At 40.3% G+C, this 23,198-nt stretch overlaps 1 protein-coding gene and 1 pseudogene across 1 annotated transcript; both read right to left on the bottom strand.

The window, feature by feature from the left end:
- Positions 1 to 546: 546 nt before the first annotated feature.
- Positions 547 to 22,627, bottom strand: TPMT (thiopurine S-methyltransferase). The gene is made up of 9 exons (XM_016205226.2): positions 22,609 to 22,627; positions 20,753 to 20,936; positions 19,508 to 19,600; positions 15,035 to 15,167; positions 12,028 to 12,080; positions 11,521 to 11,595; positions 7,799 to 7,884; positions 1,909 to 1,953; positions 547 to 1,265 (listed from the first exon to the last, which is right to left on the bottom strand). The coding sequence occupies exons 2-9, from the start codon at positions 20,890 to 20,892 to the stop codon at positions 1,153 to 1,155; spliced, it is 738 nt and encodes a 245-aa protein (XP_016060712.2). The 5' UTR covers positions 20,893 to 20,936; positions 22,609 to 22,627; the 3' UTR covers positions 547 to 1,152.
- Positions 1,787 to 4,140, bottom strand: LOC107531211 (homeobox protein OTX2 pseudogene; annotated as a pseudogene).
- Positions 22,628 to 23,198: the final 571 nt, after the last annotated feature.

Raw genomic sequence — 23,198 nt, 5'->3', positions numbered from 1 at the left:
TGAACTGGGGACAAGTCTCAGAAAAGCAAGAACCATTATGAGCTAGGAGACCCATGTAAGTGTATTAGAATAAAACCAGTGCCAGAGAGCATTGAGGGCAGAAGTTCCTAAATGGGGCAGAAGAGGTGGGGAGGTCAATAACTCTGAACCCTAAGGAAGTTTCCACAGTGTCCTGCTTATGACATATTTCTAAGGAGAGCATCTATAATTTTCATCAATATTCAAGGGGTCTATAAACTTGCCCCCTTTAACCCAGCACACACACACATACACAATTAAGTAACTTATTTCTTAATACTAAGCACATGCCATCTTAGTAATACGAACCAAACAACTTAAATCAACCAGGTATTAGGTAGTGAGGTTTGAGAGGACTGTTGACTTAACAAAAATTTGATTATTAATGAAACACTGAGAAATACTGAATCTAAAGTTTTATAATGAGTAGTTCTGAGTCGAGTCCTAAGTACACGGCAGTTCATAAGACTGTAATTTAAACATGATAAAATTAAAAGAAATAAAAAACTGCCAAACTCAGGAAAAAACTCATTTTAAAATTTTATTTTTACAATTTGGGAACAATATTTTGTTGCACATAAACTGATTTAATTAAAAATATATCTTGTGTCTGTTACATATATAATTATATAAGTAGAAAAATGTGAAAAAGAGTGGTAGGATGAGAATAATATGAAGGTTTATAGGAAAAGCTAATATTTTATATCATTTCTTATGCCACTTCCTTTTACCTTGAACCTTATTAAAGTATTACATTTCCCCAATGGTTCTAAATTTCATAAAGAATGACAATTTTTCTATGTCTACTATATTTAAGTTACACACATTGCATTTCTCTTTTAATTATAGAAGTAATACACGGTGATTGTAAAATAGTCTTGTAATTGCTAAGTAAAACACACAGGTATAATCTTTCACCTCACCCCCCAGTCATACTCTCCTTTCCAAAAGCAGCTACTTTAACATTTTAGTGTATGTTGTTTTTTCTAAAAAGTTACATGAATTACTGTGATGTAATTTGCAAGCAATTTTTTTCAAAGTTCCATCCATTATATTTTCAATCCTTAGCGTAATTTTCAATTGCTCAAAAGCTCAAAAACTTCATGTTACTTGCTTTTTTTCTTTATGTCTCATTTACTTTTCTGTAAGTAGATATAACTTTTCAACAAGGCTGTCAATCCCCCAGCTTCTGTGTCGTTCTTCAAACGCATCCGCCTCCTCAAGACACTCAATCTTGCACGCGGACCCTGCAACAAGACTGGCGCAAGTTAGAACTTCACGAAGGACGCGCTCAGGGGTTCTTCTGAAAACACATCAAGTCATTTTAAAGAGTGTGCACTGAAGATTTTTCTCTCTTTTTAAATGAAAATGGGGAACTACTAAGGCAAATTTTCTGAACTTTGAATTGTTATCACTTATAACTCCTAAGAGCCAAAATAAAAACACCACCTCTCTAGACGAATTCAAATGTCAACAGAAGCACACCACTCAGCTAATAAGGCACATCACAGAGATGTGCCCCTTCTCTAGGATAAAGCAGTCTTCAGTAAAATGGTTTCTGACTTTCAAATTTTATACTTCAAAATAGTAATAGTTTGATAACAGCTCAAAACAGTAAACTGTTGGTTTTATTTAAAAAATTAGAGCACAAGCGCTCTTCCTCCCGGGAGCACGCCCCCCCCCCCGCCCCCGTGCCTTTCCCTCCCCCCACCTCCAGGGCCTTACCAGGAGCTTCCTCCCTTCCAAGCACCAAGGCCCCTTCCTTTGCCTCTATAACTGGTTTCCTAAGCCCATTTCTTCTAGGAATTACTTTTTCAACCTCTGTGATTTACCAAATAAATGTTCTCTTGCAAAAAAAAAAAAAAGCTACAGCGCACATCTATGACTTACCAAACAACCTTTCAAGTTCCCCATCTGCAACATAAAATGGTGGGCCTAGGTAAAAGAGAGACACAGTGAGATCTAATTCTAAAGAAAAATAAATCCTCAGGGCCCTCTTCTCAGCTCATTTCCAATGGCCTAGGCACATCTATCCTTTGAGCATGGGACAGGTTCTTTTGCTGCTTCTTTCCTACCATCTCATCCCGAAGACTGGCTTACGGAGGGGAAGGTACGGTAGGTGCCCATCTCCAGGAGACGAGACGCCGAGCCAGCCATGGGACTTGGGGACGCTGAAATCAGAAAGGAGTTCATTAATGAATTCCCTTGGGGTTTCCTTCATACTCCGGGGCATTGATTCTCTACTGCTTCTGCACTCCCTCACATTCCACATACCCTCCCATGTGGCCATTAACTTTAAGGGAAACTTAGTTTTTGCCCCTCTCTTCTGGGCTCCACCCCCAGACGGAGCTTGCTGTTTTCTTCCCACAGGTCCCCCCTTCTAAGCCTGCTGTTGAGGAATGAAACTGAAATCAGATTAGCAGAGCTGATGTCTGTCTCCATTAATTTCTATTTCCATCTGATTATCCCAGACTTCATTAGGAACAACAGGTCTCATCTTTTAATGAGTTTTGTTGTTTGTTTGTTTTTGTGTGCTAGAGCCATTTTAATATAATTATACATATCTGCCAAATCCAGGAAGAAAAGGTTTATGCATATATAACTTTTCCAGTTAACATCTGCAAGCATAAACAATGATCTCAGTTTATAAACTCATCAGGGTCAGAGCAATTGACCAATGTCTCTTTACTGCTAGGCTTACCAACAGTAAATTACAGATGAATCAGTGTCCGTTTGTTTCTCTTCTCACTCTCCTTGTCCAGAGATATTTTGTTGTAAAGTTTCAGTGCAGCTCTCCTCCAGCCATAGGTAGTCTTTTTAGTTAAGTACTCAGTTCTGAATTTTGCTTATAATTATAACCTATTTAATCACAGAAGAACCCCATGCAGAGGTGGAGTTCAAGGTTGCATACAATAACAGGAGATAACAGTTTTGAAGTCTAGCACAAATTAAAAACCACAGATGTACCATTTATATAAGACGCACACTGACTGTCTCTTAAAGTAATATTGACTCCTTATGAACATTATTTTTTAAATAAAGTAGTGCATCTAGGACAATCAGTTGCACAATTCACACAGCCCTGAAAAGGTTTTCAGTGCCAACTAACAGTTGGTCATGAAATGTGAGTGAGCTTGAGACACTGAATTCCTAAGATTCAACCAAGGATTTGCTAAAACATTGGAACACCTCTGCTTAAGAAGGGTATGTCCTTCCCTTCTTTCCCTCACAATTTAGTTTTATTTTTGGTGGTCTTTGATTACATATGGATAGAATGCTTTTGATCACTTTGAGAATCAGGAAAACCAATGATCTAAAACTATGACAGGATCTTAGGTAGATTGCTTTGTTCATTTCAGGTTGCGGGTTGGTGGGCCCCTCTAAGGACCTTCATTTTTCCTTCTGTGCCTCCTGGAACATTGATCCAAAGATGAGTCTCAGTATCATCCCAGCTAACTCTTTTAACCAATGCCTGGCTAAAACTGGAATGTCCAGCCCAGTATATTTTGAAATCATCCACAAAAAGAGGTTCTACAGGTCTTCACAAAACCAGGAATTTCCTTGAGGATGTCTCATCTTTATAATCCAGTCAGCACTGAAGTTAAGCTTCCAGGAGGCAGTTTGGTCCTTATAATCCAAGCAATCAGTGGTTGAGTTAAAACCCAAGCTAGAAGCTCCATATCCCTGGGTGGAAAGAGAAGCTGGGGACAGATTGAGATGGCTGGTAACTGTGTTGGCACCCATAGGGCTGAGTGTGGCCCCTGGTCCAGGAAGCTGGTGATGCACAGGGGTCAAATAAGATCCACAGTCCATGCCCCCAAAGTGAGAATTTGAGATAGCATATCCTTGACTATAACCTGAAGCCTGAGTATAAGTCATGGGATAGGACCTCTGCATGCAGGAAGCGGAGGTGGACAAGGGATCTGACAGTGGGGAGCTGGAAGCTGAGCTCCCGGCAGACACAGGAGCACTGCTGCTGGAAACGGCCAGGACTGAGGTGCTAGAGGGGAGAGTGAATTGGCCACGTGTTCTACTTTCTGAACTCACTTCCCGAGCTGGAGATGTCTTCTTCTTGGCAGGACTCACTTTGTTTTGACCTCCATTCTGTTTTCTTTGTTCAAAATATTACAGATGTCCCTTTTTCTCCCCATTGACCCATTCCACCCGCCCCACTCCCCTCCCCAGTCCGGACCACACCGTTGTCCATATCCTTGGGTTGTGGATATATGCATGTAAGTTCTGTGGTTAATTTCTCCCCCTCCACTCACCCATCCCCCACCATCCCTCTGAGATTCCTCAGTCTGATCCATGCTTCCATGTCACTGAATCATTTCTATCAGTTTATTAAGCTCTTTAGATTCTGCATATAAGTGAGATCATGTGATGTTTGTCTTTGTTTTTCTGGCTTATTTCATTTAGCATAATGTTCTCCAGGTCCATCCACACTGTCTCAAAGGGTACGAGATCCTTCTTCTTTACAGCTGCATACTATTTCATGGGGGTAAATGTCCCACAGCTTTTTTATCCACTCATCTACTACTGATGGGCACTTGGGCTGTTTCCAGGTCTTAGCTATGGTAAATAGTGCTGCTATGAACATAGGGGTGCATATATTCTTTCTGATTGGTGTTTCAGGTTTCTTAGGCTGAATTCCTAGAAGTGGGATCACTGGGTCAAAAGGCAGCTCCATTTCTAATTTTCTGAGGAACCGCCATACTGTTTTCCATAGTGGCTGCACCAGTCTGCATTCCCACCAGCAGTGTACCCAGGTTCCCCTTTCTCCACACCCTCGCCAGCACATGTCATTTGTTGATTTGTTGATGGCAGCCATTCTGACAGGTGTGAAATGATACCTCATTGTGGTTTTAATTTGCATCTCTCTGATGATTAGTGATGTTCAGCATTTTCTCATACGTCTCTTGGCCATCTGTATGTTCTCTTTGGAGAAGTGTCTATTCAGGTCCTTTGCCCATTTTTTAATTGGATTGTTTGTCTTCCTCTTGCTGAGTAGTATGAGCTCTTTGTACACTTTGGAAATTAGCCACTTATCACATGCATCCTTGGAAAATATGTTTTCCCAGACTGTAGGGTTCCTTTGTCTTTTAAGGCTGTTTTCTTTTGCTGTGCAGAAGCTTTTTAGTTTGATGTAGTCCCATGTTTATTTTTTCTTTTGTTTCTCTTGCCCTAGATGTATCAGTGAAAATTCCACTATGTGGGGTGTCTGTGACTTCTTTGCCTATGTTTTCTTCCAGGATTTTTATGGTTTTGCAACTCACATTTAAGTCTTTTATCCATTTTGAGTTTATTTTTGTGTATGGTGAAAGTTGGTGGTCTAATTTCATTTTTTTGCATGTAGCTGTCCAATTTTCCCAGCACCACTTATTGAAGAGACTGTCTTTACTTCATTGTATGCTCTTGCCTCCTTTGTCAAATATTAACTGACCATAATGGCTTGGGTCTATTTCTGGGGTCTCTGTTCTGTTCCATTGGTCTATATGGCTGGTGTTGTACCAATACCAAGCTGTTTTGATTACAATGGCTTTGTAGTACAGTTTGAAGTCCAGTAATGTGATCCCTCCCACTCTGTTCTTTTTTCTCCAGATGGCTGCAGCTATTCGGGGTCTTTTTTGGTTCCATACAAATTTTCAAAATGTTTGTTCTAGATCTGTGAAATATGCTGTTGGTATTTTAATAGGAACTGCATTGAATTTATAAATTGCTTTGGGTAATACGGACATTTTAATTATATTAAGTCTTCCAATCCATGAGCATAGTATATTCTTCCACTTGTTTAAATCTTCCTCTATTTCTTTTTTCAGTGACACGTAGTTTCGGAGTACAGGTCTTTTACATCCTTGGTTAAGTTTATTCCTAGGTATCTTATTTTTTTAGTTGCAATGGTAAATGGTATTGTTTTTCAGTTTCTCTTTCTGAAAGTTCATTGTTGGTGTATAAGAATGCCACTGATTTCCGGATGTTGATTTTGTATCCAGCTACTTTGCCAAATTCATTTATCAAATCTAGTAATACTTTGATGGAGTCTTCAGGGTTTTCTATGTACAATATCATGTCATCTGCAAAATAATCAGTTTTACTTCCTCCTTTCCAATTTGGATACCTTTGATGTTTTCTTCCTGTCTGATGGCTGTGGCAAGGACTTCCAGTACTATGTTGAATAAGGGTGGTGAAAGTGGGCATCCTTGTCTTGTTCCTGTTTTTAAGGGAAATGGTTTTAGTTTTTGCCCATTGAGTATGACGTTGGCTGTAGGTCTGTCATATATGGCCTTTACTATGTTGAGGTATGATCCCTCTATTCCCACTTTGCTGAGAGTTTTTATCAGAAATGGGTTTTCCAGCGTATTCTTAATATCAGTTATATTATTATTCTTTTCTTCCTGATTATGATATTTATCTTTTTCATGTTTTCACTAAGTTCCTCAACCTTACCATTAAGTGTCTTGTTGTTCTCATTAATTTCCTTGAGCATCTTTATAACCATTACTCTGAACTCTGTTTCTGATAACTTGCTTAACTCCATCTCATCAAGGTCTTTTTCTGGTGATTTTTCCCTTTCTTTAGTTTGGGAGTTGTTTCTTTGTCTCCCCATTTTGGTGGCTCTTAGTGTTTGTATCTATATATTAGATATATTTGCTGTCCCCCAGTCTTGTGAGGTGGGATTTTGTAGTGTATGTCTAGTGGAGCCCAGAGGTGTGTTCTCCTTATACTTCTGAGCTCTTTGCTCTAGATGTGCCCCTTTTGTGGGTGTCCCTTTTGTGGGTTCTTTGGGCTCTCCTGTTGTGATTGGCTCTAGATTGTTGTTGACCCATCTTTGGGAGGACTCTCTTCTCAGGTTCGCTAACTGTGTGTCAGCCCCAACCACGTCATGTGAGTTGTTGTACAGGTGCAGACTCTTATGATGTTTCTTCAGTGCTCCCTACTCGAAATACGTCTACTCAGATATATTTCTCTAGTTTTTCCAAGCTGGTTACGCAGTATATTTTAGAGGTAAATTGAGTCCGTGGCTGGCAGCAAGGGTGCTCTGCTTCTCACAGTGCTGCTATCTTCCCCCAAACACAGTACTTTTTAAAAAGCTCGATTAAAAAAATCAAAAAGGGAATTTTTAGAAATTAAAAGTCTACATATTTGGTTTTCAAATCTTCCTGAAAATGAAAGTTCAGCAATGACAACGGTTAAGCTTTAATGTTCAAAAACATCAAAATAGGTCCAGAAAAAAAGAGCACTTTTACAAATTCAAAACAAAGATAGTTATAAAAGAATGCAATCAACAAATTAATAAAATTTCAGAAATTAAAAAAATTGCAATAGTTTAGAGATTTTCCTGCACATCTCCTACCTCCCCATTCCACTTTTTACCCTGTCCTTGTGAGGGTATTTGTGTGTGTACTCATAGGCATCTGTCCAAATCATCCCCACCAGCACAGATGACACAGCTACACTCCATCCATAGCAAAGCAACCAAATCTCTCTTCCTCTTAATCATGAAATTTCTTTTATACTAGGACCATCCATTTCTCCCCCTCTTTCATAGTTTGAGCTAGGTAGGAATGAACAAAATGGGAATGGGATATGAGAAAAATAGGTATCGAGTGGGAAGATAGAAATATGTTTATAGTTTCCATTAGTCAAAAATAGACTTATTTTCATGTATGTGTATAAGCAGTATACTTCCTATGGGATAAATTAGGAGAAAATTAATACCATTCATGTCATAGAATTAAATCAGGAAACGAGGCATTTTAGGAAAACAAAAAGACTTTACCTGCATGTTTAGTTGGATCATAAAATAAAACACACAAGAGGTAGTAAAATCCTTTTCTCATTAGGGACAGCAATATATCTGCATAGCTAAAAAAACAAAAAACAAACAAAAAGCACACAAAGAAGCATGTGTTAAAACTCTCTACAAAGGCAAAGCCTGGAGAGGATGTGAAACTCATCGTTTACTTTCATTTACATTACAGCTTATTTCTCCTGACAACCTTGTGAAGCCAATTCTCATTCTAAAAGGCAAAAGGGTTCAACAAATTATGTCACCTGCCTAAACTGGGAAGTAATAAAGATGGGAGTCAAACCCAGCCGGCATGGTTCAGGGATTGAGCATCGACCTAAGATCTAGGAGATCATGGTTCAATTCCTGGTCAGGGCACATGCCTGGGTTGCAGGCTCGATCCCCAGTAGGGGGTGTGCAGGAGGCAGCCGATCAGTGACTCTCTCATCATTGATGTTTCTATATCTCTCTTCCTCTCCCTTCTTCTCTCTGAAATTAAAAAAAAAACCAAAAAAAAACATATTAAAAAAAAAAAAAGATGGGAGTCAAAATGAAGCCTGCTTCCAGAGCTGCTCAGACCAGAAAACTTCACAAGAGATGAGCAGAGGCTCTTTCCAGCCTGATGCACCCAGAGGCCTGCCCACTTTGAACATTCTTCCCAAAGGGCCACCATGCTTCCCCGTGCTCTGAGGCAGTGACACCTCTTCCTGGACTGGTATCAAAATCACCTGGATGATTGCTCAAAGAAACCATGTTTGACCTCCATCCCTGCAGACTGGTTCAGTAGGTTTACTGTGGCACATGGGATGCTGCTGTGTAACAAGTATCCTGGGTGACTGGGACATCTCCAGGGGTATATGTAAGAGATACAAAACATAATCTCTTCCCACTATTTATCTGGAGAGAGACAAGACTAACAGGCAAAAATTCAAGGTAGTATGAAATTTAAGTTCTGCAAGTAAGGCATAAACCATGAGTGTCATTGGAAAAGTTCTTTGTAGTAGGTGGCTTGGGGAGCAGGTGATACCACTTCCCAGCCATCTCTGATTGGTTCAGAGTAGATATCTGGAGCCAGGACTGGGCTTGGACCAGTCAGATTACTTCACTGGGAAATTGAATTAAGAGACCCAAGAAGGAGTTGCTAGTTGGCTGTGGTCATGGCACTGAAAGCTGGAGCTGTTGTGCTGTGCAGTGAGTGAAGCTGAGGAGGCTGAGGGTGGTGAACAAGTCAGATATGTGGGAACAGAAATGGAGCAAGCAGAGAAAGGTGTATGGTCAGGGTGGAAGGACAGAGGACACCCACACAGGAAGGTAGAGAGGCCATGAGAGACAGACAGAGATAGACAGACTGTCCAGCTCTGAGGCAGGAGCTTTGGCTCTTGGCACACTAAGGGCACAGTCTGCCCTTATAGTCAACTTTGGGACTTCCAGTTTGCTCCCCACTGCCTTGTGGATTTTAGTCATACAAACCAAAGTCCCCAGAGGGATTAACCTAAAAACAGATGAACATCTGTAGGGAGTGGAAACACCTACAAAGTTAGACATTTAGCAGAATTGTTTAGTATGTAAGCATGGTGTTTTATGGATAGAGACAGGTCTCAGGTGAATCTTTGAGTGGATAAAGGACACTGATGTTACATAGGAAATGCCAAGCAAACCCTAGAAATGTGATGTGCATGTTTGGGAGAGAATAGAGCTGGAAATATAAAAATGATAAAGGCAAATACCATGCACGATTTGTCCAGTTATTTCCCCAACCTATGGCATAGAATATATTTAAAGCATAGTAGGAACTTAATATGTATCTGTTGAATAACTGAATGAAAGTAAGAGGAGAACTGAAGTGTCATCAAAGGGCAAGTATAAGAGAGAAAAGCAAAAGCTAGGATGGTTCCTTTGGGAATGACGACTTAGGCATGTGAGGAAGGTGAGGATTTTAGAAAAGAAATAAAGGAGGAGTGGTGACAGAAAGAGAAGGGAAAACAGAAGCATGAATTATCACTGAAGAAAAATATATATCAAGAAGATGTGGCATGGCCTAATTTAAAAAGATTAGATTTGGCAATAAACCTTACTTATGAAACAATTTTAAAAAATAAAAGTTTAATTTCTTTGATGTGAATTCTAACCTTTTCTGACTCCGTACAACTAAATAATTCAATATTTATGTACCAATTGAGTTGGAAAGTATGTACGGGTGGTCATATTTTACTCTGTATGCTTTCTCATATTTTAATTTTACTTTCTAATAAGGCTGGGTACATTAAGCATGGTCACCAAAAACATTAATTACAAAAGGTCTAATATGATAGTAGCTAATCTTTATACAGGGAGTTTGAAGCCAAACTCCCTGGTGTGAATCTTAGTTTTGTTACATACAAACTGTCTAACTTTGGACAAGTAACTTATTCTCTCTGATCTTAGTATCCTCATCTGTACAATGGGAATGTAACCATGATTTAACATTACCAATTTAGTGATCAAAGTTATGGATTCTGTGTTTTCCCATAGTATATAATCAACACTGTTTTCTTCCTTTTTTTAAAATATGTTTTTATTGATTTTTAGAGAGAGAAGCAGGGAAAGGGAGAAGGGATAGCAACATTGATGATGAGAGAAACATCAATTGGCTGCCTCCTGCACGCCGCCTACTGGGGATTGAACCCCTTACCTGGGCATGTGCCCTGACTGGGAATCAAACCAGGGACTTCTTGGTGCACAGGTTGATGCTCAGCCACTGAGCCACATCGGCTGGGCAACCCTATGTTTTCTTAAATGAATCCTGTGCTTTCATCTCTAGCCAAGCTCTCGTTACAGTTGAACAGCCTGTTCCAGGAGTAAGGAATGCTGACGCAAGCTGTAAAATCGCAGGTGTCCACATTAAAACCACAGATAGCCAGTTGAAGCAATTTGAAAGATAACATCAGAATGGAGGGAGTGAGCCTTAGCAGGAGCTGCTTAACTCCTCTTCATCCCCCTCCCCTTATTCCCACTTCCTTTTCTCAAGAGAAACTACACATCTGCAACCCCCCTGAGAATTTTCCCCCTCCCAAACTCCCACCAACTCCCTATAAGAATTGCTGGCTTGACCAGAGATGTCAAGATGGCTTTTTGAGGACAAGAGTTCCCCCATCTTCCTGAGACACTGGCACTTGAATAAACCACTTTCTTCCTCACCAGCACCTGTCTCATGAGTTTGGCTTTCATAGCTGCAGGCAGCCAAACTTGGGCAGCGAACAGGTTCGGTTTCAGGACTAATGTGAACATATACCTCAGTGTTGTTTTGTGGATGAAATGTGTTGATCCACATAAAGTATTTAAAACAATGTCTGGCACATGGCAAATGCCTAACAAGTATCACCTGGTAAAGTTAGAGGAGGTGATGGTGGTATTAGAACTATTATAATTTTACAGAGGAGTAAACTGAGACTTACAGAAGGTGATCAAGGCAACTTTGATCAAGGCAACACAGCCTGGAAGTGACAGAGTCACAAGCCTTGTACCCAACATCCCTATGGCCAAACCCTATACCTTTTAGACAAATATGGTATTGGATTTAGGTCTTCTAATTCCAAATACAAAAACCTACTTCAAACCAGTAAAAGTCTAGCTAATTTTCTAGAATCTAGAAAAAGCAAAGCATACTAAATTAAGAAGGAAAGAAACAGGAAGAAAGAAAAGAAAAGCCAACAAAATTAAAGAAACCAAATTACCGTTTACGATCACCTGGGTTAATAGCAACAAATGCTCCTCTATCCCAAATCCTGTCAAATTTGCCGATATTTGCTCTATCAGAAAGAAAGAAAAAAAATATACAACATTTACTATAAGAAAAACCAAATGTTTAACAAGTCAAACAGTGTTCCCCCTGGTATATGCTGGTACTTCACCAGGTGTTACAGACTCAGGTGTGAAGGTGCCACCTGTCTTGTTTTCCCTTCCTTTTCCTTACACGTCTAGGATCATGATAATGTTTTCCATGGTTTGGAAGCTATCTAAGGACAAAAATATTTGGGGGATAGGACGTGTTCAATGACTGCTGGCCTCGTTGATTTTTTGTCGGACATGTAGCCTACAATAAAAATAACTGCAGAACAGACTCAACTCAGTGCTTTGTGGGTGCTACTACAAGTGGATGGGAGAGAGGAAAGATCTAGCCCCCACCCTCAGCACTGCCAGCAAGTAATTTTTACAAGTGCAGATGTAGTATTCAGTCCTACCTGGGAAGATCAAAAAGGTTGCAACAGTACAATGAGACGTTCCCTGAAGAACTCTGTAATGAAAAGGTCAAGAAAAAAATTCTATTTACTAGGAGATACCTGAAAAGAGGGACAAAGCAAAGGTGGTGGAGAGAGAATGCATAATTAAATATAAAGGATATAATTTTACTGCAAATAATTTTTTTACTGAAAATAAAATTTTACTGAAAATGTTTTTTAAAATGGCATTGTATTTTTTTTAAACCTGGTCTTTTGGATCAACTCAAGGAGGAAAACAATAGAGAGGTTAACCTCATTAACTTATTAAATTTTAGCAATGCTTATTTTAGCAGAGTCCTGAGTTAGACTCTGCAAAAGTTAAGTACACAGGTTAATCAATACCAGGTAGGCTGATAGAGAAAGGTCAGGTGTGTTAAAAGTTACTTATGAAGAGTGCAGCTGGGCTGACTTCCCCTTTCTCTTTCATTAATTCGTCTAATGAGCATGAATTTTCTGAGCCCCTCATGGACAGGACTATCCCGGTTCTAGATAGTAATGTGAATTTGACAGAGTCTCTGACCACAGTGGGGACAGCCTGGTGGAGCAGAGACACATAGGTACAAAGAAACACTGTGCTGCAGAATGGCCTGTACTGTTCTGGTTGTGTGCCCGGAACTATGGGAACAGAGGACAGAACAGGGAACTGCTTGAGGAAAGGCTGAACAAGAGGCAGCTTTGATGCATCTGCTAACATTACGGGGGGTGGGCTGGGGGTACAGTCCAGGGGGAGTACCATGACATGGAATCCATCATGTCCAGGGCATGTGAGAAGTCTGGGAGGTGGGGTGGAGGTAGGGGTGAAGGGCAAGTTAGCAAAGGTGCATCAGGGTGTGAAACTCTTGGATTTTATTCTGAAATGAGGCCCAACAGAGGTTTATAAATAGAGGCAGGAGGGTCTTTGAAGACCAGTTTGGAAGTACTCTGGGGGCAGCCCAGAGAGGTCTGGGCTGGGAGGCAGGGAGAACAGCCAGTGAATCTTAACAGTGGTTGCACATTGGGAAATTTTAAATAGTGCTGATGCCAGCCCCACCCCTAGAGATTCTGATTTATTTGGACTGAGGTAAGACCTCAGACTGGGAACTTTAAAAGATCTACAGGGGATTTCAAATGTGCCACTAGGGCTCAGAACCATTGCTCCAAGAGGCATGCGCAAGCAGGACTAGCCTCTTTGGAGTGAGTAATTTCCTGAGATTCTTAGATGATTGTAAAAGGGGTGGGAGGAAGCTATAAAATAAAGTACTAACGAGCCTCCTAATGTCCTGAGCAATTAATTTCAGTATTTAGAAAAGAGTACTTTGTGAAAGACTGAATGTTCCAACAATGGCCAGACTGTAAAAGAGCAGAGAACATAGACGCACAACCAGCCTGGGAAACCAAACCACAGGCTCAGTGATCAGTGATTCCCAGCCTCCAGAATTATTACCCTCCTACTCAAGACCAACTAGAGAAAGCCAAATACACATGCCAAACCCATCACATAGTAAGCTCTCCTCTATTAGCCCACTCTGGCTTCCCCAGGCCAACAGCCTCCAATCAGGGCACCTGAAGCCTTTGTGTTTCACTATAAAGCTTTCCCACTCTCCTGCCCGACTCCGAGCCTCTCCCAAATGCAAGCGGCGACCCCCTCGGAACAGCTAGCCTCTGCTTGTTCGCATTTGGGTGGTCTTTATTATCCCCATACTATTACCCCAAACTGATGAAGCAGTTCCACTGGGTCATTCTGGTCACAGGATCACAACTGCCAAATCTATTATTTCTGGCCCAAGTGCTGCCCTGGGCTTCAGAGACTTAAAACCATTTGGCAGCTACACCTTGGCCATTCTACAGGTCTCTTAAACTCAGCATCTCTGGAACAAAACTCATTTTCTCTGCTCTTCAACTTGCTTTATTCTCTGCCATTCACCCAGTCACCTAAACTGGAAATGTGAACTCATCACCCCCTTGATCTCTCAGTTGATCACTAAATTCTCCCGGTTTGGCATCCTAAATACTGCTTTAACCTACCTGTGTTCCTTTAAGCACCCCGATCACTCTCCCAGTTCAGGTCTTCAAGATCTCTTTCCTAGACCACTGTGCACAGCCTCCCATCTGGTTTCTTTGCCAGGAGGCTCCTTCCCTTCAAATTTTATTGCCCTTGACGCCACAAGGGTCTGTTGGCTCAAAAGGAAATCTGTCCGTGACACGTTTCCACTTAAAACCTTGCTGCACAGGCTGAAGATATCAGCTGCAGGAGGCATCTGAGACCATGGACGTGACTCCCTGCCTGTCCCAGCCCTATCAGTCCACGCTTCAGGAAGCTCCCCTAGGCTAGATTAGGTAACTTTCCTCTCTGTTCTTGTAATAGCCTGTGCCATTTACACTTAGCTCCGTGTATGACAAACAGCTTTCTCTGCGTTTCTCTTTTCCCTCCTAAGCTAAAGCATTCTTTAGGGCAGGGGCTCCATTATTTCTTCAATGTCTCATGCAGGGTGTGGCACAAGACAGCTTGTCAGGAATGTCTACTTGTAAATTTAAAAAATCATACAGGCCCTGGCCTGTGTGGCTTAGTTGATTGGAGTGTCATCCCATGCACTTAAAGGTTGCCAGTTCAGTTCCCAGTCAGGGCATATACTCGGGTTGTGGGTTCAATCCCTGGTCAGGGTGCATACGGGAGGCAATCAATCGATGTTTCTTTCTTGAATGAATGTTTCTCTCTCCCTTTCCCTTACTCTCTAAAATAAATAAAAATATGTATTTTTTTAAAATAATACAAACCCAAACCAAAAACATGAGTACAGATAGGCTTAGACCTCAGATTTTATATATATTTCTATATTTAGCTATCCATCTATCTTTTTATGCCCTAGCTCCTTACACTATATGATGTTTAGGTGAATCTTATATAGAACTGAATAGTATCCTTACTCACACTGAGGAAAATGTTTTTGTGGGGGTATGGAAATAATTATTTAACAAAAACAAAACAAACCTTGAATACTTTGGCTCCAGGAATTTCCATGATTGGTTCTTCTGAGTAAGAAAGATTCTGCTCTGTAAAAAATTCCCGTATCCCAAGTTCACTGATTTCCACACCGACTACAGTGTGTCCTCGATCTGCAAACCTGCATAAAACCACATAATTACACTTAAATTTTTATTTCAAATATAGTACTAAATAAAAGGATATGCCCAATGAGCATATATTTTCCTTAACTTTAAGGGGCTTACATGAATTCAGGTTCGTAGGGTTTCACAGAACATGTAGATCCACAGAAAGTGAATCTATATGTTCTCAAACTATGTTATATGGAATTCTGAAAAACTGATTTATACGACCTTTGGGAAAAATCTTAAATTTTGGAAAATTATACCTTAAAATGTTGATTTACGACAAATGGATTTGAATAGAAGAGTTTCTAATTTAAAAGCATCCTATGGATTAAAAATGCTTTGCAATTTCTCTAAATCAGCTCTGTCCATTACAGCCTTCAGTGATGATGGAAGTGTCTGTACCTATGCTGTCCGAACCAGCAGCCACCAACCACATTGGCTGTTGAGCACCTGAGACGTGGCTAGTGTGATTTAGTTTAAATTTAAATAGCCACATACAGCTAATAGCTATGGTACCAGAACATACGGCTCTAGAACACTAGCATTCATTTCTATAAAAATCTTATAATTTTCATTTACTTACAATATACACTATCCACAAATTTATTTAATTACTACATGCAAATAACTAGCATTTTCTTGGTAAGCTTTATAATTACAGACTTCACAGGCTTGGAATCTTGGACTCCAGAGAAAACACTACCAGTGGCACAAAATACCTAGGCATAGTAATGATTTCAGGTCAAATTAAAGAAACACATACAGTCAGTTTTGCTATAATGCAACATATGCCTACCTAAAAATCACTGCACTGTGCAAAATCATGCAATAAAAATCACAAGGCTCATGGAGAAGATAAGGGTTTGGGCACAACATTAAAAACTTTGTCATAATGTAATATTTTTCAGCCATAAAAAAGAACAAAGTGTAGCCATTTGTGACAACCTGGATGACCTTGAGGGCATTATGCTAATTGAAATAAGTCAGAAGAGAAAGACAAATACCATATGATCTCATTTATATGTGGAATCTAAAAAAAAACACAACCAAACAAATACACTCGTAGATACGGAGAACAGATTGATGGTTGCCAGAGGCTGGGGTTAGGAGGTGGGCAAAACGGGTGGAGGGGGTCAAAAAGTAAAAACTTCTAGTTATAAAATAAATAAGTCATGGGGATGTAATGTACAGCATGGGGACTATTGGTAATAATACTGTATTGCATACAGGGTGGGGCAAAATTAGGTTTACAGTTGTTCCAATGGAAAATAATACAAATAATTAATAATAATAATACAAGAATAAACTGTTTTGTGTACTCACACCTGTAAACCTACTTTTGCTCCACACTGTATTTGAAAGTTGCTAAAAGAGTAGATCTTAAAAGTTATCATCACGAGAAAAAAAATTTTATATCTATATATTGACAGATGTTAACGAGACACTGTTGATCATTTTGCAGGACTTACAAATATCAAATCATTATGCTGTTCACCTGAAACTAACACAATGTATCCCAATTATACATCTATTTATTTACCTATCAGAGTTCCAGTGGGCTTTTATTGAGATAAGTTAACAAAAATCAAGATTTTATCAACCACTTTTCTGAACTTTATAAACTCAGCAGAGACGCTGGTCCATATGTGCACACACATGACACATCCCGACAAAAACATAGCCCCACTGGAACATTTGCCAACTAACAGAAAGCCAGTTTTCCCCTTCCCCAAATGTTTTTAAAATTTCAGTCCCCACTGTTCATTTCTCAGTGGAACTGGTCCCTTGTGGCTAAGGACGATAAAATTCTACTCCATTTTTATTGAGCAAAAATTTTTTTTTCAAGTTTTAGTTTTGTTTCAAAAAAGGGAACAGTGACTTTGTTTTCTCCAGGCAGCCTCCCCCACAACCATTGTTTAAACCAGAGTATTCTGTATCTTAATAACCCAACCCTACCCCCTCCTCTGCCCTGTATTGTCTATAGGAGAATTTAAATACACTTCCTGTGGGAACCTGTCAGCTGTGGATGGATGGTCAGGGTCCAGGTGTCAGGCTGGCTCCCTCTGACCTCATGAACTGTTATAACCTTTGAACCCTTAACTCTTTACCCCAAAGATGAGTTTTTAGATCTGGAGAGTAGATTTTCTTTGGGAGTTTAAAAAAAACTATCTTTAAGGATATATAGTAGAACTACAAGCTCACCAAAGTCCACTTAAATTCATCAAAAATAATTTTGTTTGACAAAGATACTTCGCCAGAAAAATTTTTAAGATGCATAGAATGCTGGAAAAAAAGTAGCAAATTAAAACAACATGGCTTGATTCCCAAGAATTTATTTCATCTTTTGGTTACTCATCTATAAGGTCAAGAGTGTGGCTTAAGTCAGTTTCTGATGAGGTTACGTGCTTTCAAAGTATTTCTAAATCCTTACTGCAGACACCCTCCCTTTTGGGGCACAGTCACCTCCCTCCCAACCATATTAAAAAAAAAAAAAAATTAAACCAAGCGATCAGAATGAGATGTCTTGATTTCAACAATTTAAATTCAAGGCTTTGTGCTGAGTTGTCTGGTTCTAACTCAAGTATGATGGTATCAGACACAAAGCACATGGCCAAGGAAAGATGCTCCCATCTCATTCTGAAAACAAATATTGATAACCAGTTGCCTCTGCCAGGATTTTACCTTAACTTAAAAATAATGTTTATAAAAAAAGCTGTTACACATTTGCTATAACTTATCTCTGTGAATCAGGATTTTCTCAATAGTATATAATTAAACAAAATTTAGAAATAAACTGGGTAAACATACATAAGAAAAAGAAACTTTGTTAGTGTCACATTAAAAACAAAAACACAGGAACCTAACAGAAATGGTGGTACAGTTTTACACATGTTAAACGATTATATAATATACAAATACTACAACACGGCACTTTATCTTGAGAAAGACCAGGCGTTTACTTGTAGAACTGGGCATTGGAAGGGCTACAGCTTCTAGTTATTGTGAAGTGATGGACAGAGGATTATTGGGAATCAAATTTAAAGTCCTAACTCGAGCTGTGGATGGGAGTGACTCACAGCACACAGGGTGAACTGGGAAAGGTTTGAGGTGTGTGCCTGTGTTAGTTTTGGCTATTCACACACAGCTTAGTTCCACTGGGCATAGTGATTGCCTTCACCTCATGCTTCTTGCAGACTAAGCAAATGCAAAATTCACGTCTCACTCAAATTATTCCCTCACATATCAATGGAGCTAAACAAAATTCACATTTTTAAGAGGCAGAGCAGAAGTGACTGTACCTATTACCTACATAAGACTACACATTTTCACCCGGCCAGGCGTGGCTCAGTGGTTGAGCATCAACCTAGGATCCAGGAGATAGGGGTTCGATTCCTGATCAGGGCACATGCCCGGGTTGCGAGGACGTGCAGGAGGCGGCTGATCAATGACGACTCTTTCATCATTGATGTTTTTATGTCTTCCTCTCCCTCCCTTCCTCTCTCTGAAATCAATAAAGATATATTAAGAAGAAAAAAAAAGACTAAACACTTTCAATGTGGTCAGAGCACAAACTGTTTATAGTTCTAAAGTAAACATATTAATAACTTGTTTTTCCTGTTTCCTAGGAAGTTTGTAAGTTAACATACAGGAAATATTTCTTTTTTATTGTTCATACATTTTTTGAAGTTACAAAATATAAACAAAAGAGTCTAAACCAGCTGCGTGAATTTTTATTTCCATTCAACATGCGGAAAAACGAAACATAGCCTATTATAGACTGGTATAGGCTGGATAATATTGGAATATATTGCCCTTAACAAAAAAACACAAAAAAAATGTCTTAAACATTTTAATACTTTTTGGGCCTCAGCTCAGAGTTTATTCATATCTGATATCTGTATAGAACTCAATCTATGAATTAGTTACATAAATAAAAAACCCTCTAGTATAATAACTTATATGCAATTACATATAATAGTTTAGTTCTGATATTTTTATTATAAATGACTTCAAACCCAAAATATTTAACAATCACATTTAATTGGCTGTTTCATCATACAATTTCCTAATCTTGTCTCAAAACCTCTGCTAGAGTTAGACTGTTAGTATCACTTATGACATGGCAATAAGACAATCTATTTATAGAGCTAATGTTTCTCTTGCAGGTAATTTCCAAAGTAATTTTTTTTTCTGGTTTAGTTATTTGAACCAGACTTGGTTAGGATCAAGTCTAACAATATAGTTTAAATGTTCTCAATTTCATGGCTATAGCAGCCATTTCACAAATGCTCTCAGCTACAAGTACTTTTCATCAAGATAAGAAAGTGTGTTAATGCTTATCTGCTCTTACCATTTCATCTCAACTGCTTTTCCACAAAGAGGGAAAAATACTCTCAGTCCACTCTCGCCTTTAAGGAAAGTATCCAAATGCTTCTTTAATAGCCTGGGGAGAAAAAAATAATTTTTTTTTTAAATTAGCCCATGCACAGAGGAAAGAACTACAATTGTATGATGTTAAGTATTCTTTCTGCATTATCTCACTATTCCCAACAACTTTACGGAGTAGGTACATTAGTTATTATAATCTCCAGCTGACACAAGAAGAAACAGAAAGGTTAAGTAACTTGCTCAATAATAACCAGTGAATGGTTAGTCTGACTCAAATCTGGGGCTTTTCTGATTAGTAATTAAAAATAAAAATTTATTTTCCTTAGTTGATATGTTTTGAAAATTATTAATCTCCCAAATGTACACATGTATGTGTTTATATCTGTGTGTGACATGTGGGGGAGCCTCTGGACGTACTGAGTTTCTCAACATTCATTTTATGATAAGCTCCCTAAATGTGTACTCAGGTCTCAGAAGGAACTCTGAAGACTTGTGGTTATTCTTATAGTTAATTCCTCTGTAGAGATGTGGCTCTTCTAAGGCCATACACATACAATGATTCTGGGATGATGCCCCAACTACCACCCAGTGCAAATGCAATAATAATATAATAATAAAAATAATATCCCCTGGGAGGGCAGAGTGGCTGCCTGGAACAAGGAATGTCTGACATGACCACTTTACTTGGCACTGGCCCATGATTTATTGTCATTGCTTCGAAGCCTATTGCTGCTACTAATATGTGGCTCAACATCCTGGCTCACTTGCTAATTTCTTTCAACTTTTCTTCCACCATACAGATGATATTTTAACATCTGAACACATGCGATTGGAAAGCAAAGTCAGAACATCACTTTTCAGTATAAAGAGATGTAAGCATTAATGTCACTTGAGCATCTGCTGTATGTATAATTATGCACGGCCAATACATACATGCTACAAGGGCTTAAAAGAAGTTGTATTTCATAAGTCTAAGATGCCTTCAATTGTAAGTCACACCATTATTTATACTCCATGGGAAGGCTGAACATTGCCAACTCACCTATGACACGCCACAGATGCGTTTTGATTTCAGAGACCCTAAAATGTGAAAAACTAAATGTACATCTAAAAATCAGTCAAATAATGTGTGCCTATATTATAATTTCTATTTCCAAAGTCAGTTTCTAATAGAGCATTTCTCTGTTATTTACTAAACATTTCTTACCGGTGTCCTTGTTCCTGATGAAATGTAATTTTGCGCTGCACCCACTTTTCTTGCCATTCTTCCAAGGTTAGTTGTCGGTTTTTCTGTACCTCAGTATCGGGGTACTCTTTAATATCAAGTGAAGTTCTTGTAACATCCATAGTTTCATAGATACCTTTGCCTCACAAGCAGATGTCTCTAATGCCTAAATAGAAAATATTTGTAACGTGCACATTTAAGAGCACTCCAATTCTATCGAGGAATGAAATAAAGACTAAGCAGACTTTTTTTTTTAATCCTCACCGGAGGATATTTTTTCCATTGCTCTTCAGAGAGAGTGGAAGGAAGAGGGAGAGAGAGAGGGAGCCATCAATGTAAGAGAGACACATCAACTGGTTGCCTCCCACAGGAGCCCCAACCGGGCCAGGATCTAGCCTGCAACAGAGGTACATGCTCTTGACTAGAATCGAACCAGAGACCCTTCAGTCCCCAAGTGCGGGCTAAAGCTTTAACCACTGAGACAACCAGCCACGGCAGACATAGCAGATTTTTTATTAAATATGTGGAGTACACATTGTTGTGACTCAGTAAATGCTTTTCACAGCTAAGCCACATAGTATTCCATGATTACTTTTCCTTTGCTGTACAATTTTTTTATTCTGTAGTTAATAACTGTCCTGCTTTTTTATTTATAAAATTTCTATATAGTAGTTTGGATTATATTTGTATGCTATTATTGGTGGTTCTAATTTAATGATTTATTCATGAGAATAGCAAACATTGCATAAAAGTAGGTATTTCAGGAAAAGTTCCCTTTATTGCAAAATTTGGCTTTAAGAAGGCACATCCCTTGTCATTGGGAATATAAATTCACTTCTTAGCAAACATTTGTTAACAAATAACTTTTTCAAGGCTCTCAGAGTTTTTTGAGAGGTTAGGGGGAAGTACCTGATGATATTGGGTATAGAAAAGTAAATGAGAGTTGTTATTTTCTCATCTCTATGTTCAGCTGAAACTTTGGAAACTGGGCTTGAGACTTCATTAAGCAGTTCTCTACTTAAAACAAAAGGGAAGCATAATTTTATCATAGCAGCAGGGCAACCAGGAGTGTACAACTACCCCTCCCTCTCACACAAACTTGAAATATAAGTGAACACCACGAATATAACTTAATCACTTCTTAGATCTTCTAACAGCTTCCTAACTTGTCTATGTCCTTTGCTGGAGAAACAAAAAGTTTTGTTCTAAAACGAGATAAAAGGGCAAATTATAAGAATCAAGCAAGGCAAGCTCCACTAGTATTTCTACCTATACAAGGAAATAGATATGCTAGTTTGGTCGCCAAAGTCCTCCGTGGGTGGACCCCCATCGTTTCAAAACAACATGTTTCTGCTTTATTTTTATTTTTAAATTTTGCTAAATTTAAGAATAACTTCCCTAAAGTGCACAAATTTTAAGAGTATGGCTCAGTGATTTTTTACATAGACATACATCTGTGTAACCACCATGGAGCAAGACAATAAGGTATCCCAGTCCCCTCCCCCTCCCCCAGACCCACGCCGCCCCTAGTGCATCACTCACTATTCTGGCAAGTACTTCTTTTTACAATCACTAATACACAACAGTGTTTTGGTTTCGCTTTAAATCATGGACTCACAGAAAGGTCATTCACTGCCTGACCTTGTTATTCCCAGATCCCACTCTGCTCCCCGAACCCTACTTCGGGATGCGGACGGCTGGGCGGTCCACCCTTGCTTGTTAGGCTGCCCGATTCCAGAATCCTACCACAGGCTCACGCCTAGCAAATCATTCCATTTCTCTCTGGGCCACGCACCCTCTGCGGGCCACGCACCCTCTGCGGGCCACGGGGGACCTACCTCGCGAGCCGCCTGCAGCCTCACGGTCCAGCTCTGAACCGCCACGGGCGAGGAAGTCAAGGCCTCTGCGCCCCGCCTCCTCCCGCGCCCCGCCTCCTCCCGGGCCCCGCCTTAGTCTCCGCCCCCCCGACCCACCCCCTCGCCGACATCCAGACCCCGCCCCTGCCCCAGGTACCCCGCCTCAGCCCCCGCCCCGGACCCGCCCCCTCCCTAGACCTCCCGCCTGAGTTCCCGTCCCCGACCCTACCCCCTTACGGGGGCCCAGACCCCGCCCCCGCCCCGGGTGCCCCGCCTCAGTCCCCGCCCCCGCCCCGCCCCCGCCCCAGGTGCCCCGCCTAGGTCTCTGCCCCCCGGTCCCACACTCGGACGAGCGTCCAGACCCCGCCCCCTGCCCGGGCGCTCGGGCTGGCGCCGAGGCGGAAATGGCCAAGGCGGGGCGAACTTCGCGGAGAGGGAGAAGGCGGGGACCCTACTCCTCCCCGCTCCCGCCGGCTCCTCCCACCCCGGGTCACGCCGTCACAGGGGCGGAAGCGGCGGCGGCGGCGACGGCCGGGCGAGGGCTGCGGCTCGCGGCGCGCATCGTGCAGCCC

The sequence above is a fragment of the Miniopterus natalensis genome, chromosome 9 (assembly GCF_054644295.1).
Source record: "Miniopterus natalensis isolate mMinNat1 chromosome 9, mMinNat1.hap1, whole genome shotgun sequence".
Taxonomy (NCBI): domain Eukaryota; kingdom Metazoa; phylum Chordata; class Mammalia; order Chiroptera; family Miniopteridae; genus Miniopterus; species Miniopterus natalensis.
Note: the sequence above shows the minus strand (reverse complement) of the source record. Positions and strands in the feature narration are given on the sequence as shown.